Source organism: Apteryx mantelli, chromosome 4 (genome assembly GCF_036417845.1).
Source record: "Apteryx mantelli isolate bAptMan1 chromosome 4, bAptMan1.hap1, whole genome shotgun sequence".
Taxonomy (NCBI): Eukaryota; Metazoa; Chordata; class Aves; order Apterygiformes; family Apterygidae; genus Apteryx; species Apteryx mantelli.
The window spans coordinates 49,195,208-49,212,080 of NC_089981.1; the positions used below are offsets into that span (position 1 = coordinate 49,195,208).

Below are 16,873 nucleotides of genomic sequence, written 5' to 3' on the forward strand. Positions count from 1 at the left end.
GCATGCGCAGCGCCGGCGGCTCTTCTAGGTGGGAGGGGCTAGCACGAAGGCAACCACACCTGGCGACCATAGAGATGCACCGCCAGAGAAAGTCCCCCTCCCGGAAGTTGCGTACGGGGCGATCCGCGACGCATTGTGGGACACGCCGGAGGGGGGCGTGGTCGTCCTGCACGGTGTCAGCTGATGGCCGTGGCCGCTGGAGCTCGGCCGCCGCCCCGTCCCGCGCCCGCCCGGGACTCCTCACTGGTAACTGCCTCACTTTGAAGTCTTTCCGCACAAGCGGGTGAGCGAGAGGGTTAAGGACAGAGAGCTTCACACCTCCTTCCCCCACCCGGCTGCCTGCAGCAATAATAATAAAAAAACATGCCACACCATCCTAGCATCATTATATACATTTTATTTAAGTCAATCAGTGAAAAAAGTTAATTTGCAAATTACAAATAGTGTCTGCACAAAATGATCCTGTAATACAAACCATACATTGAGCAGTAACTTGATCCAGTAAGGTATGATTCGTAACATGGTCTACTTACTACAGCTGGCCCAAGTGTCAGCTTTTGGCTGATAACATTTAGTGGATAACACAACCCGGTGCTGTTAGAGTCACCCAGACTTTGCCTGCTGCTCTCTGCAAGGAGCAGATGAGCCATAGCTTTTTCAGACTGCAGCACTGGTCATCCTTAAGTCAGCGGGTGTTTCTGGAACCCCAAGCCTAATTTTGCCTCCATCATGAGATAGCCCCAAATTTAGCTAATAAAGCTAAGCCATCCATCCAAGCAATATTCTCAATAAAATGCTGTGGGAGTTTTGCCATGTAAAGTATGTGAAACAGTGTAAATAATATGGCTTTAAGGCCACAGTCACTCATTTTAACACATACTATAAATATTTCTGGTACTCCCCATTCAGGAAATAAATATATTATCTACATAGTGTCTAAGATGCATCTTTGGTCTCCAAGTAGCATTGTAAGTATACAAAACATCAGTGCAAAAGCAGGCCACTTTTCTACAGACCATTTTGTGAATAATTTTGGCCATGAGTATCCTGCCCTGCTCCTAAAGGTATTTCCACAATAAAGTTATGTTCTTTTTATTTTTCTTCCCTTCTTTGTTTAAAAAACATATTGCTCAGCTTTCCAAACGAATTATTCAGAAACAAAAAACATGCTGAATTCTTACAGAGCCTTGCCTTTTAACAAAGGAGGTGTTACTTCTCTTTTAAATTGTATATACCTGTTAATAGCTAGTAAGAATTCTTTTAAAGGTTTGTGCTTTAGAAATAAATTTGGAGATTTTTAAGCTACCTGGGTTTTGTTCTAATTACAACGTAACATTTGCTTCCTGAAACTCCAGCTTGTGATCTTGCATGGCACTGGATATTCTGTGGAGGACTGCAGTGTAGAGACATGGGTATCAGTACCAGGAGGGTAACAAAATGGGGTTAGAGGAGGCACTGTTCAACTAAAGCCAATTGCACAGTTAGCTCTGACTGCTGGAGATCCACATGAGGAGGGCAGACAGTGCAAAAGGAAACCTTTGGACAATGCTTTCTTCTACGGTTATGACCTGGAGTGGCTTTGGCAAAAAGGCAGGGTACGAAGCATGGGCAACACCAATACGCACATCACAGCAGGCTGCCAACCTGGACTCGTAGGCAGCCAGTTTTAGTGCAGATTCAAACACCAGAAATGACCCTGGCAAGGCCACTTCAGTTAAAGAGTTTAGAAAGGCTAGCCGTGAAGACATTTTGAGTGGAGTGAGTATGGTAGAGTTTATCTCGTAAGAAGTGAATAGCTAAACTGTTCAATTGGAAGTGATGGTGTATATGGAGAACACGACTTGCACTCAAATGATAAGGAGTAGTATTGAGTTGCAGAACAAAGCTAATGAGACCTGAGCACAAGCATAATGACAGTTAATTGGAGAGAAAAGATCCCTCAGAGCAAACCAAAATTCAGTACCATAAATGAAGGGTTTGTAACTTCCTGGAAAGCCCTCAAAATGGTCTGGAAAAAAAATGACCCTGGAAGGAGAACTGTATCGACACAGGACCTTATTAAACAGGCCTCCAGCACTGGCACCACTTCAGCAGGACCCTCTCAAGAAATCAAGTCATTTTGGAAGAAGTTGTTTCTTTCTACCCAAATGGTGGGAGAAATAAGGCACTAACTAAAAATTAATTTGGATGAAAAACAATCCCCGGCAGCCATGGGAAAGATAACCTTAGCTTTTTTTTTTTAATATTATGATTTTAAGTTAATCATTGCCATATTTCAGCTTTTTAGTCAGTCTTGCAATCTTCTGTTGGCCAGGTTTTCTGTTTCTCAACTTGGCCTCCTCCCTAGAAACAGCTGTCAGCATCTGCTGACATCATTACCAGAGAGTTCCACAAGTAACTAATCCAAAATTTAGTGGCAGGTGTTACTATTTTAAGGAAAGCAATGAAGAGAGAAGTAAGAGTTTCACATAACTGTATTTAACCACGCTACCCAGCAGAACTTTAATACCCTGAATGTCAACTGCCAGTCCAAGACATGATAGGAACAGATGAGTCCCTGCTGATTACATCACTAGTACAAGGTAGTGCTGGCACTGCCATTCTCCCTAGATGACAGTAAAAGTACTCTTCATTTTCTCACTCTATAGGTAGCTTTTTGTTGGAAAGAAGCATTGACTATGTTGGCAGAAGACCACTGTCTAAGGTGAAGGTAACAAAAGACTCATTACAAATAGATACTCCTGGCTTCACAGAGATAGAAGACATTTCCAAAATATATATGGCTGTAAATTGGAGACTTCTGGGCTGAAGTAGCTTGATTCAGACCCAAAGCCAGAATCATTTTTCATTTTGATGTCAAAGTTTATCATCCATAGGTTGCCATCATTTCCCCATGTGGGAACCAGTCTGCCATTTCTGACAGTGCAGAATGGCTTGCTAAGTTCTTTAAGTCATAAATACTGCAGGCAAGAAAGTACCTACCGCTCTCTTCAGACACTTGTTTCTTTATACCAAGACCAATTCAGGCTGGCAAATTTGTACTAAAATGCAGCCTATTTATTATCATTGTTTCACTTCTCCTGAGGATGCCTAGTTACAGTAACTTAGACTAATCCAGACAAATCCCCTTGTGTTTGGATTTATGCACGTAGCTGAGCTGTCATTTGGTTATTTCATATTTCAGACCTTTTCTCAGTCAGTCCCTCCAATTCTCTAGTCATTTTGGTGGCTCAAGCTCAGTCCTCTGCAACTCAGCAGTAGCTTTCAGGTACTGAAGTGTTCATCCCAAATGCAAGTGCAGAAACTCCTGAATCTTTCCCCAGGAGTGTTCCTGTGCATGGGCATGTGCTTTGCTCTCTCCACCCCCCAGGACAGGTACCCCCAGAACACGATCCACAGCTACCTGACAGAATGGAGTAGAAGGAGGATCGATTCGGTGGCCTGCTCCTGGGTAACTCAAGAGCTCAAAGTTTTCTTTCCCATGCTGGCGCAGACGCCCAATTGCCAGCTCAGCATATAAGGAGCTCTTCCACATACGATCATCTTCTCCTACCACTAAGAGAAAGTGACCTTCAGCTTTTTCTATGGGGATTGTGCAAGGAGAATTAGCAGGATTCATTGGGTCATCCAGAGCTTCAAAAGTGTCAAATACACCAGCGTCAGAAACACTGACCTTATCCATATCAAAACGCAGCCCAGGCAGAGTCATCTCACCATAATGGAGGTCTGCAACTGTGTTCGAACTACAGCCGGAGATACAGACAGCAGCCACTACTTCTGGCAGGAAGGTGATCATGGAGAGTGCTAATTCTGCCCCTTTCCCAGTCCCAATCACTCCAACTCCTGGCCCCTTCACCTTCAGATAAGGCGGTGGGGGAGGGGAACAGAGGAAGAAAGGAATACAGGAAGTATGCATTATAATAGGATTAGCCATTAAATGCCTCTGGAGTTGTGTTATACAGAAAAGGTTACATAAATCATTGACGTTACCAGTTGGAAGGCTACAGCCTGGAGCCAGGCTCCTTCCTCTAAGTGTCTTATTTTTCAGGGACAACAGATGTTAAATCCGTTAAAATAACAAAAACACAGTATTTATGCTAGGCACAGAAGATACAATCGCTTGGACCTCACCTAGTCCCAACTGCATATTTTGATCCAAATACTTTCTCTTTTTTCCAGAACAGGTAGCAGGAAATTCAAGTACAGTCTATTGCTATATACATCTCAGGCAAGTAAAGTAATCTTGCAAATGACATGTGAGAATTAGGTGAGTATTATTTAGTCTTGTCCTTTTCCAGTCTGGAAAGTAAAACCGAAAGTAACTTCCTAAGTCATCAAATACATTCCCTTGCTGATTATTAAGCAGTTTTCTACCATCCTTTCACAAGCTAATTACTTTCCATTTTTAAAGTAGTATATCTTTATCACCATTGCTCCTGTTCAGAGGCTGTTCCAGCACTTCACTGTTCTAATGATCAGGAATCTTCTAGCTTCCAGCATAAGTTTATTTAATGGCCAGTTTTGCCCATTTTTTAATGGCCAGTGTGCTGGAAGAAAGAAATTCACTCTCTGCAGTCATAAGCATAGTCACCTGTGTAAAACCTATGCTTTTTCCATTACTGAGCCAAAACCTGCTCAAGAGAAACTGACACTCCAAGGAAATCACTGATGCTACTGGGGCATGGCTGCTGAATCCTCTCCAGTTCCTTGTCTGGAGAAACCTCGCATTACACTCACCTTCGGGTGACGCTGTAGAAATCTAGCTGCGTCCTCAAAGTACTCGAGTTTGAATTCTTTCATGACCTTAGGCAGATCTTCAAAGTCAAAGTAAGGCAGAGAAAGAGCAGCAAAACCATGGGTGGCCAGAAGGCTGGATCTAAATTCAATTAAACCCCCTTCATCACCGTACATGTCAATCACTCCTGGAAAGGGGCCATCTCCTATATTAAATAAAGAGGTAGAGAAGACAATAAGTTATCAAACAGGACACTACAAAGTATCTAATGAAAAGTGAAGAGGAAAATACAGCAGGCATAATACACTTTCTATTACTGCTTATTACTTTTCCACTTCTACAGTGGAGAATACAGAATTAGTGCTGTAACCTACTCTAGCTATTTCAAACCAGGAATAGTTCCTTACCTTCCTGTAAAATATGTAAACAGTTAACAAATATTTTTTAACCGTTTTAAATGTATTTTTCAATAATCTTAACTTCCCATCCTGCAAACAATCATACTCTAAATCAGATGTTTTCTCCACAAACAAGTCATACTTTAATTAGCAAAGTGCAAGCACATTACTATATAGGCAATTGCATTGAGCCTATAGAAATAAATTCTACAAGACTTGCACAAACTCTGGAAAAAAAAGTGCATTGAGAAAAACATAGCAAAGAGACACCTGGGTGAAATTAGCTACACTTACTAGCTCTGTCTCAGCATCAGCACTGCAACAGTTGGCAGCAGAACTGCTATTGCAAGTGTGAAGAGACAGAGGGTAAAACTGAGTGTTCTCTCTGTGTGTGTGTGTGTGTGTGTGTGTGTGTGGTTGTGTGAATGTGTGTGTGGCTGACAGATACACAGATATACACACACATATACATGTATATGAACAGTCCCACTGAACTGCAGAAATATTCAAAACCACAACTTTAAGTGGACATGCTTTCGCAGCCAAAGTCTTCTTGTGATATTACTGTCTGCCATGGTAGCAGACTTTGAGCTAAAGGGTTGGATATCCTTACAACTATAAAGACCCCAATTTTTTGTCCTTTTTTTGACTGGCCACCAGATGTCACCACTGACTCATTCAGATCCAGATCACCACAACTATCTAGCAGAAAAGAGATCTACTTGTGCAGAAGTGCATTAACACTCCTAAGTTACCTATGTGCAACAATTAAAGAAAAGACCTCTGACATTTCAAGGTACTTGAGAAAACAAAGTTTAGGACAAGACACACTAGATGATGGAAACCTCATAACTTAGAATATTAGGAGGTCAGAAAAGCACTGAAATATGGCGATTTTTTTTTTTTCTTTTTCTTTCAGTTCTAAATTTTTTCCTCAGGAGTTTAATATTCTGCTGGGAAGAAAATCAGTCTGAATACATTTCTTATCATGATGCCATGATCAAGAGAAACGTTTAGTTAACAATAGTCAGCCTAGATGGCTAGAAAAGAAAGGTATTCACTTATTTATCATGCCTACATAGAAAATTCTTTAGCAAAAATATATCAGAATACAGTCAAACAAAAATGTTTTTTTATCTCTCATGAAGACAACCTTTAACTTATACAAGGATCCCAGACTGCCTTCCTGAGTGCCTACTCATGTCCAAGTGTGCAGTTTTTGCATAGTACAATAAGAAGCAGGATAAATGGAGCTAGACATCTTTACTACTGCTTAAAAATAAACAAATAAATAAAATGGAACTCTTATAAAAGAAGTTTCTCATTTCAGACATATTGCAAACATAATTTAAGCTAGTCAAAGTGAGATGACATGAGTAAGGTCAGTTCACCTCTGAGAATCCTATCTTAACAATATTAACATTTTTCACTCCCTAAAGCACGCAAAGTATGGTGGTAATGTTGTAACTGGATACTCCACTGAGAAGAATTTTAACGTCATTTAAGCAACGATTCCAGACTTTTCCACACTACTATTACAACACTGGACTTTCTAAAGGGACAAATGCAGCTCCAGGTTGCAGATCTCTGGATTCCCACTGAGCTTAGCAGAAACTCAGCTCATTCTCTAAGGCAGGATTTATCACAACAACGGGGTCTCAGTGTTGGAGAACCCAGAATGCTGACTAAACTTTTCATCCAAAACACAAAGTTCAATCTCAATTGTTTTTTTCTTCAGTGGACTTTGGATCCATGTCTAAATGGATAAAAAGATTATTGGTTTGGAAACCATTCACTGGAAAGACTTAGATCCATAAAAACTAGTGGTGCTTATGTGTTTTGCTGAACCAAGTCATTATAAATAAGAGACAATATAAGGACAGTTCTAGTAGGATAACACTCAGAAGTTTAAATCATGGCTTGAATGTTCAAACACCATGACACAGTGTAAGGTTTCATTCCCCAGCAACAGTAGCTGTCCATCAGAATATCGCACTTCATAAAGCACAGCCATCCCGCAGGTGCCACAGGCAGAACTTCCCCAGAAATCTATTTTGTATTTATAAAACCACCAAGAAACCACAGTAACAAAACTGTTAACTTAGCTTTGGCTCTAGTATAACAGAGAGATGGTGGCAGACTTATGTTTTCTATAACCTCCTTCCACTACTCTGTTTATTGGCATGTGTTTCACAGGGAGGAAAAACGCCTTCTAAAGTCGGTCCCACTCCAGGTAAAATCTGTGGGAGATTTTTCCACAAGCTCCTATAAGGACAGCGTATCAGCTTTGCTGAATACAAATTATTCTCGCAGCCCAGAACAATTGGCTGAAAGCCCTAGACAGGGAGCAGCGATGTGGTAAATGCAACAACGCCTGTTCTCATATAGCTGCTGCCTGTCCCACGAAGCCGCGGCCCGCTGCTGCAGCAAGGCAGCCCTCCACGGGCCTCCTTAGGGACCGACCGGCGGGAAGAACGCCCAACCCCGCTGGGTGCCGCACAGGGAGGCCCGGGCCGGGGCACTCACCGGGCGGCAGGAAGAGGGAGCCCCGCACGCCTCCCTCCTTGAGCCGGATCCGCCGCACGCCGGGCGCCGTGAACCACCGCTCCACCTCGGCCTTGGCCATCACCGGACCGGGCATGGCGTCGGGCCGGCTGTGGCCCTGGTGCACCAGCATCTCCACCTTCATGGGGGTGCCGGTGCTGCGGGGCAGGAGCCGCTGGTAAGGCCGCTCCATGCCGGCGGGGGCGAGGCTCCAGAAGAGCCCCATGGGCTCCACGCCGGTGTAGTCGCCGCCGTGCGAGGCGTCCGTGCCCAGGTGCAGCTCGCCGCGGCCGTCGGCCCGGTAGTGCGCGCACGACTGGAAGAGGCAGCCGCGCTCGTCCGCCGCCACCGCCCGCAGCGTCACCGGCTGCCCCGGGCCCAGCCCCGCCACCCGCGTCTCCACGCGCTCGTCCGCCAGGCCAGCGGCCGGCGACACCGCCACGCTCACGGCCCGCCGCCGCGGGGGTGGCGGCGGCAGCAGCGGGGCACGGCACAGGGCCCGCACCGGGGCGGCGGCGGCGGCGGCAGTGGCTCTCCACATGGCGGCGAGGAGGCGAGCGCGACCCCCCGCCCCAACGGCCACAACGGGCGGTGCGGCCTCCTGCCCCCCAGGCAGCCTCAATCGAGAGCAGAGCCACCGCCCCCCAACCGCCCTCCCCGGCCCCGCCCCCCAACCGCCGCCGGCGCGGCTCGCCTCGTAACGGTTAACATCTCATATTGATCCATTAAAAAAGTAAACCCCAAACAGTGCCCACAGAATGCATAAATGCGCCTAACGTAATTCACATAAGACATGAGCCACGTTGATCAGCTACACCCGCTCGGCTTGGATTAGCAAGGCACAAATTTGTACATTTTTTAGTCAACAGGGCAAATTCACCTCACTAGCAACATCCAGTGCTTTCTCTTTCAAACAAGTATTTGGGTGGAAAACGTTACTCAAAACCAGCCCAGCAGGTCCCCAGGGAGTGGGCGAGAGGGCAGGGGCAGAAATTAAGCTGGGAGCCCCTCGCAGCGTGGGGCAGCAGGGACGTGACGACGCTGCCGTCACGGCCTCGCTGCCCCCTTCGCGCCTGCCGAGGAGCTGCGGTGCCAGCTCCGCAGCCCGGCTCCAGAGTGGGGCTCCGGGCGGAGTGGCTGCGCAGCGGGCAGTGCCGCGGGCCTGCTCTGGGACACGCGGCACCACCAGCATGACCCCATGCACGTCCGCCTCCGGAGAAACCCAACAGCTTATTCACAGCTATTCTTTGCTCTCATTCGGAGTCAATGAACAAAACAAACATGAAACACCAGCACCTTCATCTGTAAAATAACCTAATGCACATCACAGCTTATTGGAGATCCCTGACAGCGTGCCAGCGAGGTGTTTGTGGAAAAAGGCTCGGATCTGCTGCCAAGCATCCACCTGTGCCTCACAGTGCGCCTTGGGCTCCCCTCCCCACACCACTGGCCTGCCAACTAGCAGGTGCATCGAGGCTGCACACATTGGGAAAAAGGGGGGTTCGATATAGTGCCCTGCCCCATGGTAACAGATTATCTCAGGCTTTGCCTTCCCATGAGCTTGCAAACGTTTGCTCCCCTCAACCGCAAAGAATTCGCTTTTCCAGTTGCGATCATCCTGGCCAACAATGAACAAGAAGCGACACTCGGCCTTCTCCAGGGGGATAAAGCTCCGGCGGTCAGGCCCCTCTAACGGGTTGTTCAGGACGTCGATGATATCCGCAACCCCGGACTCGTTGAACTTGACGCGGCTTGCATTGATGCCGAGGGGTGGAATGGTGACATCCTTGTAGCGCAGCACAGCGCCCACGTTTGCCACTGAGCCGTTGATGAGGGCGGTGGCAGTGATGCCCTTTAGGAAGGAGGCCATGGAGAGGCACAGGTCGCCCCCTTTGGAGATCCCAAGCAACCCAATTCCTGGACCTTTAACCTGGAGGGGAGAGAAAGAGAAACCACAAGCAATGAACCATTTAAAGCGTTGCTGTGTTAACAGCAGCCTCTGTCCTGACTGCAGGTATAGGCCCCTAACGTCCTAAGTGCAGGGTCTGCATTGGAGGGGACCCTGGCACAGCTCTGGGCTTGGTTTATGATCACAAGCCCTGCTGAGACTGCAGCAACATCCTAACAAAACCACCAGGCTCCGTGCTGAAGCATATGCAGAGAGCACAGCTCTGTTTGCAAAAAGCCAGGCAGACCAGTAGCTCCAGATTCACTTTGCTCATAAGGCAGCTTGGGAAAGCAGAGGGAAGGGAGAGGGGAGGCCTCTTCTTCAAATGCTTTCTTTCAGTGGAAAATGTTCAAAATCAGTAATGATTATGACACTGTCATTTAGTTATCCTAAGGTATTTCTTATATTCAAACATTGTTGTTGATTCTCCTATTAGGAGGAGACATAGGGTAGCACCCTAACACGGGGTGGCAGGACTCTATCACCTCTCTCTTGTTTCTTCATTATGCTTGGTGTCTTACTCACACTGAAAAGGAAGTATTTTGAGGTAGCTTACTCATTAAAATGTATCTTAAAAAAATTAACCTATTAAAAACCTCTTTCAAGCCATTTGTAAGACCCTACAGAGTTAATATAGACTAGGTTAGCTTCTTTTTCTTTTCCACAGGCAACTTAACCAGAGTAGTAAAGCTAAATGATTTTACAGGTGGCTGAAATCCTCTAAGAACACTGGAAGAAGTGAATTACTCCAATATCCAAAGAGCCTCGGGATAAGAGGCTCCGAGATAGCACCAAAATTTCATACCTTTGATACTTACCATCAGCATAATAGGCTCCAAACCCACTGACTCTGAAGCATGGAAAGAGGGAAATTATAAAATATGGCTGCAACTTTGCAACATGTAAAGAACATGGTGGGGGGTATTAGTGGAAGCGTTAATGGGAGGCTGGGGTGCTGTTCGCAGAAAGAAAAAAAAGAGAGTAAAAAAGGCAATTTTCAGGAGTTTTTGGACAGAAGGGTAGCACCAGAAGTTAGGGCTTAGGTGACTGAAGGGCAACGAAAGCCTTAAAATGCTCATCTTTCTGAGGTTGGGGATGGTATTTAGTTTAAAGGTGAGCTCTCCTTGTACAGCCCTAGTTATTGTCATGCACAGCTATTTGGAAGCAGATGCAGAACACAGCAGGGCTCTCTTACAAAAGGTGCAGACTTAGAAGGCCCCTGAGCTCACAACCAGCTACTAGAAACCACATTCCCCAAATACCAACTTTTGGACCGACTATAACAGCCTATCCAATATACAGCAAGAAATGCGCACTGGTGGACTTCCTTGAGCCATGGATCACAGAGGCTTATCATGTGTTACATGGCTGAGAAGGGCATTAGCTCTCAAGGGCATTCTACAAAGCATAAACCCAAAAATCCCATCAGAAGTTTGATAAGCCCTGAGGTAACTGGTTCCCCAGTGAGGACACAGGGTTGAATGGAGCAGAAATTACCAATATATGACCCAGGTGTTACTCTATTACCCAGCCAGTTCAAAGGAAGAATTGGAATAACTGCTAGAGAACCATTATAATGGGAGTATAAGATACGAAACAAATTATTTAAGACAGCTTGAACAGAGATGCTATTTTAAGTACAGCAGCTCTGCCCCATCTGCAGTCTGACAGGACCTGATTAATGAGAGTTCCCTGTGGTGAGAGGATGTCAATGAACAAACTGACCTGTCTGTGTTGCAACATATAGTTTATGGCTTCTTCAAAATATTCCAGGTGGAATTCCTTCATATCTTTGGGGAGATCTTCATAGCCGTAGTAAGCCAGAGCCAGCACAGCAAAGCCATAGCTGGCCAGCAGGCATGCCCTGTATTCAGGGAGCCCCCCTCCTGTTCCATATATATCAATTATTCCTGGAAAAGGGCCATTTCCTGAAAGAGACCACATAACACATTAATTCATAATTTTTCATTTATATCCCAAATTCACAGGTCTGGGAATATATCTCTTTTTAAAAGAGAAAAACAAACAGCAGTAACAGAACTGGAACTAAGGGTCCTAATTTCTGTGTCAGTTTTCAATAAATGGCTGAATTGCTTCAAAATTAAATAAGACAGCACAAAATAGCAAGCCAGCTAATGTTTTAGTTAACATCAGGGAACATATGGCTTGAAGAGAAGGGATCCCTTGGCAGTCATATCTAGCTATCTACATCATCATGAAAATGTATCAGGCTCCCTTCAAAAACACCCAGTAGGTTTCTCCCCATTGCATCCCGCAACAAACTGATCCAAAAATCTCATCTTCTGATGGTTCCAGCTTCTCAGTTTCAGTGTAAACATCCTATGGCCAGTTTATTCTGGCACTAAGTGGGAAGAAAATATTTGCAACCAGGCTTGCTAACCTGGTGAGGGAAGCTTTAAATTAGGTTCATCGGGGGGCAGGGACTGAAGTCTAGAATTGAGAGGAAGAGCTGTAAACTAATAAGGAAGTATGGAAAGGAGGAGGCCATGAGGGAGAAGGCTGGAAAGAGAAGCAGCAGAGTTAGGACTCTAGACTTTAGGAGGGCAAACTTCAACTTATTCAGGGAATTACTAGCTGACTCCCCTGGAAAACAGTGAAGAAGGGGAAAGGTGACTCAAAGACATCTGACACCATCTCCCACGCTACTCCCATTTGGAAACTCAAAGGGTAGTGACCAACGGTTTGATGTTCAGCCGGCAGCCAGGAGCAAGCAGATTACCTCTGGGGTTGTTACTGAGGTACGTACTGCTTAACACCTTTATCAACAGCCTGGATGGTGGCACAAGGGGCATCCTCAGCAAATTTGCAGATGAGACTAAATTCGAGAGAGCACTGACACAACGAATGTCAGAGCTTCAGTCCAGAGGGACCCTGATGAACTTAGGACTGGGCCAACAAATACATCACAAAGTTCAACACGGAGAAGCGTGAAGTTATTCACTGGGGGCAGAATAGCCTCCTGCCCTGGGAAGCAACAGCCTGAGTAGCAGCCCTGCTGGAAAGGGCCTTGGCCTTAGGCTGGACACCAGGCTGAACACAAGCCAACGAGGCGAACCCAGACGCTGGGCGGCATGCAGAGGAGGGTGGCCAGCAGACCGAAGGGGTTATTGATGGGGCCAGTGCCCAGTGCCAGCTCCTGGCTCTGGGGAAGCACCGAAACCGGGGAGGGCTCTGGCGAGGCTCAGGGTCCGGGGGGCAGGCGGCCTCCCGGCAGGGTTAAGGGCACTGAATGGCTCCCAGCCCCGTGAAAGGTGCCTGCAGAGAGGACGGAGCCGAGCTCCCCTCTGCAGCGGCGAAGCCGTACGAGGAGGTGCGGCCCGACCAAGCAGTACCGGGCGCCCGGGGAGCGCAGGCCCGGGCCTGGGGCCGTGGCAGGCGGCGGCGCCCATGGGGCAGGAGCCCGGCGCCGCAAAAGGGCAGCGCAGCCACGGCTGGCACTCACCGGGAGGCAGGAAAAGCGTCGCCCGGATCCTCCCCTCTCGCACCGGGACTCTCTGCACCCCGTCCCGCAGGAACACCCGCTCGTGCTCAGCCTGCGCCAGGAGCCGCCCGGGCGGAGGCCCGTGGCCCTCAAACACCTCCAGCAGCAGGCGCAGTGGGGTCCGCACGTCCCGCTTCACCAGCCGCCAGAAGGGCTTCTGGGGCTGCAGAGCCCAGAGCAGCCCCATGGGCTCCAGGCCGGAGAAGCTGCCCCCCGGCAGCGCGGGGCAGCGGGCGAGGTCCAGCTCCCCGTCGTCCTCCACCTGGTACCGGGCGCAGGCCTCGAAGAGCTCGCCCGTCTCGTCCTGCAAGGATGTCCGCAGCGTGACCTGCTGCCGCGGGCTGAGGCCCTGCACGGCGATGGCCAGCGGCTCGTCGAAGAGGCTGCGGGCAGCCGGCGAGAAGCGGACGGTGGGGGCCGTGGAGGACAGGCCGCGGGCGGCCACCGCTCCGGGGGTCTGCATGGGGCTGCAGCACAGCGAGCCGGGGCCGGGCCGGGGGAGCCGCTTCTGCCAGCGCCGGGCGCCGGTGCGGCGCAGGGAGCGGGCAGCGACCCGCCACATGGCCCCGCCGCCGCTTCCGCCCCGGGGCGGGCGCCCGGGCACGGAGAGCTGCTGGCACCGCCCCGCCGGGGCGGGACTTGCGGCTACCTCCCCCCGGCCCCGGCCCGCTCGCTGCCCGCCGCGGCGTCTCTGCCGGCGGAACTGCGTGGCCTGGAGCGCGGCTCTGCGGCTGCCTGGCCCGGAGCGGCTCTCCCGCACCAAGCGCTGCCTCCTCCGGCTCAGCCTGGGGGGCTCCTCCGGCCCTCTCCCCCCGGGTGCCCCCCCGAGCTGGGCCGCGGCCCTGGGCGAGCGCAGGCCTGTGAGGCACTCCTCACTATCATCTTCTTTATAAAACCGAGCGGCCAGAGGTGTTCACAAACCGCAGAGCAGAGTCGTGGTCAGAAGTCATGATCGGGACACAGAAAGGAGAGGGAGCCTGCGCGTGACCGCTCTCCCTGTGATATCTCCTCCTTGCGCTCTGTCTTTGCACCAGGCCAGTGAAGCCCAAAGGCCATAACCCACAGCGAAACCGTAAGGTGGCTGGTGAGACGGGGGGCGGGGGCACAGCATGGCAAAACAGCTCCTTGCATGACTGACACACCTCAGGGCCAGGAGTGAAACCCCCGGCCGGGGAGCATGCTTCTGAAGGAAAGGTAGAAACACGGTGCGGAAGGCAAATGAACAGCCCTTCCAGAGGGATGAGCTGATTCCCAGCAGCCAGCACACTCTTAAACACACACCCTGGCATCCTGGTTCTGACACACCATGTGGTAGACTTCCTGCAGCTCAGCAGCAGAAATGTTTCCGCTTGTGATAAGGCATTCAGGGAAAATCTGGTGAAATCCCTGAGCCTGCGGGAGACACATTTAAAAATACGTGTCCAAAGCACTGGAGAGGGCAGGTGGGAGATGCCACCATGACTTTGTCCAGCTCAGGGTCCACCTGGCCAGCTGCTGTGGAGGGGGCAGGGAGGCTCTGGTGGCCTTTCTACCAGCAGGGCCCTGCCCTTGGGGCCACAAGCCCTCCCTGGGGGAGGCAGCGCACTCTGGGCAGAGGGAGTTGTGCTGCCGGGCAGCGCTGAGCTCGCTGGCAGCTGTGGGCCGGGGTGGGCCGGGCAGGTGAGGAGCATGGGCCCCGGGACAGGGGCCATGCGGTCCCTGTGCACACTGGGGGCTTCTTTGCACACAGAGCTGTCACCCGGCGTGGTGAGGGCAGGAGCAGGCCCCGGCGTTGGCCTCAGCCTTGGCTGGCCCCACAGGCACAGTGAGGGCTGGCCAGGGCCCGTGGTGGTGGGTGCAGAGGTGGGGACAGCGCAGGCAGCGCAGGGGGCTGCTGTCAGCCAGCAGCAAGGCTACAACGTGGCTGCTGCCACCCCAGCAGGGTGAGACGGGGCATCAAGCTCTGCCCAGGGGTGGGAGTGGGAGCAAAGCCCAAACCCAGCCAAGGTGGGAGGAAGCCAGGACAGCACGGGCCTGGCCTTGCTTCATGTCCTCTTGCTGCATGTTCCTCCACACTGGTGCCCCGAGGTGTGGGCAAGACGGGTCACATCTCTGCCAGCCTCTGCCCAGCCCTGACAGCCACATGGCTGGGCTGATTGGGAATGACGGTCGTGCTGGAGGGGAGTGGGAAGGAGGGAGGGACAGGCACTTTCACTGTATCCTCTTTACCAAGGTCAGGAAATGCCTGGATCTTCTTCTGACAGCACCGTTTCTCCTAGGAGAAACAGGAGAAAAGCATTGCATTTTCCCATCCAGCAAGGGAACTGAAATTTTTAAGCAACTGGAGCCCTCACCTTGGCTCATCAAGTGGTGTGTAGTTCCTGGCCACCATGCTCATGTATCCTTTCGTGCTCAGTGCTGCAGGGAGAGGAGTAAAGGTCCTGATGTGTTAGAAGAGACTTGCTCCCACTCTCTCTTAACATTGTTATTATGAGTACGGACAGCAGGGTCCTGTAAGGGCTAAGTGTCCTCAGAGAAATATTAAATCTCTGCCCTTCCAAGAATAATTTGTGCAAGAGTTGAAAAACTGACATTCAGTCAGCCTTACCTCGACCTGGATGTTGCGCTCCTCAGGGAACCACAAAGGAAGAGCTGCCTCCTCAGGCTCCCTGACTCCTCCTGGGAGATGTTGGCAGAGGCGTGTCCCACGCCAAGCTCCCCGTATCTGTGTTTGTGGCTCAGAAATGAGTGGAAAGATGTGAGGGAATGCTCAGCATTGTCCTCGTTTGCAGTACCAGTAGTTAGAGGTATTGGGCAGAGTCTCAGCAGTCGTCCTTTCCCTGTGGAAATTGCTCTGTCCCTCCTGAAAAGGTCAGGGGCAAAATAACTGGCAGGACGCTCATCAGCAGAAAGTCAACATCGTCTGTATAAGATGAAAATCCATCTTAGTGCTAATAATTGGCAATTTTTTCAGCATTGTGTTTAAGGCCTGCTGGCAGAGACAGTCTGTAGTGAAGGTGACTTGCCTCAGTTTCTCCTTCCCACTCCCGAATCAGCCTTTGATCACCATTTGGCTCATTTAGTAGGTGGTGGTGGAACACAGATTACAAGATGTGCTGGGTGGGGAAGGGTCTGGGAGCATCATTCTGCACTAATTCTCTCTTATCAGTAATGATCACTTATACAGATTTCTCATTCCAAAAGCAAAGTAGCAAATGTACCACATCCATGTTGGAGAAGTTTGTAGGACACAGAATGGCTTCTTGAATGGCCAGACTGTTTTGGGGCCAGGAGTGGGAATTATTGGCCAGAGCACGTCCTTCTAAAGGGGACATGAACACAAGGCACAGAAGACAAACAGCCCTTTTAGGGAGAAGAGTCAATTCCCAGAAGCCTGAGAGCTCTTAACCAGAAACACTGACATCCATTTTCTAATATCCTATATCATACACTTCTGCAGCCCAGCACTTAGTCACATTTCCATTTGTGATAAAACAGGCCCACGCTGTGCTGGGGAGACGTCAAAGGCCGCCTGGCAGCCCGTAGCCGTAGCTGCAGCCCTGTCAGAGCCTGCAGCAGGGTGGGCTAAGCAAAGGGAGTCCTCTGGTATCGTGAGAGCATCTCTGAAGGGCGGCAGCTCGGCCCAAGCCCTGGTGGCTCACTGCTGCACAGGTTGTACCTCCCCACTGCCTTAGATAAGCTGTGGCAAACTTCCCAAAGGCAAGTGCAAACACATGATGGGATCTTAGAAGCAATCTCCCTTCAGC

The 16,873-nt window shown here is 49.6% G+C and overlaps 2 protein-coding genes across 2 annotated transcripts; both read right to left on the bottom strand.

The window, feature by feature from the left end:
- Window positions 1-377: 377 nt before the first annotated feature.
- Window positions 378-8,218, bottom strand: LOC106498362 (acyl-coenzyme A thioesterase 5-like). The gene is made up of 3 exons (XM_013959581.2): window positions 7,660-8,218; window positions 4,738-4,940; window positions 378-3,856 (listed from the first exon to the last, which is right to left on the bottom strand). The coding sequence occupies exons 1-3, from the start codon at window positions 8,216-8,218 to the stop codon at window positions 3,281-3,283; spliced, it is 1,338 nt and encodes a 445-aa protein (XP_013815035.2). The 3' UTR covers window positions 378-3,280.
- A 266-nt stretch (window positions 8,219-8,484) lies between these two features.
- LOC106498097 (acyl-coenzyme A thioesterase 1-like) lies at window positions 8,485-13,691 on the bottom strand. The gene is made up of 3 exons (XM_067295564.1): window positions 13,089-13,691; window positions 11,351-11,553; window positions 8,485-9,607 (listed from the first exon to the last, which is right to left on the bottom strand). The coding sequence occupies exons 1-3, from the start codon at window positions 13,687-13,689 to the stop codon at window positions 9,002-9,004; spliced, it is 1,410 nt and encodes a 469-aa protein (XP_067151665.1). The 5' UTR covers window positions 13,690-13,691; the 3' UTR covers window positions 8,485-9,001.
- Window positions 13,692-16,873: the final 3,182 nt, after the last annotated feature.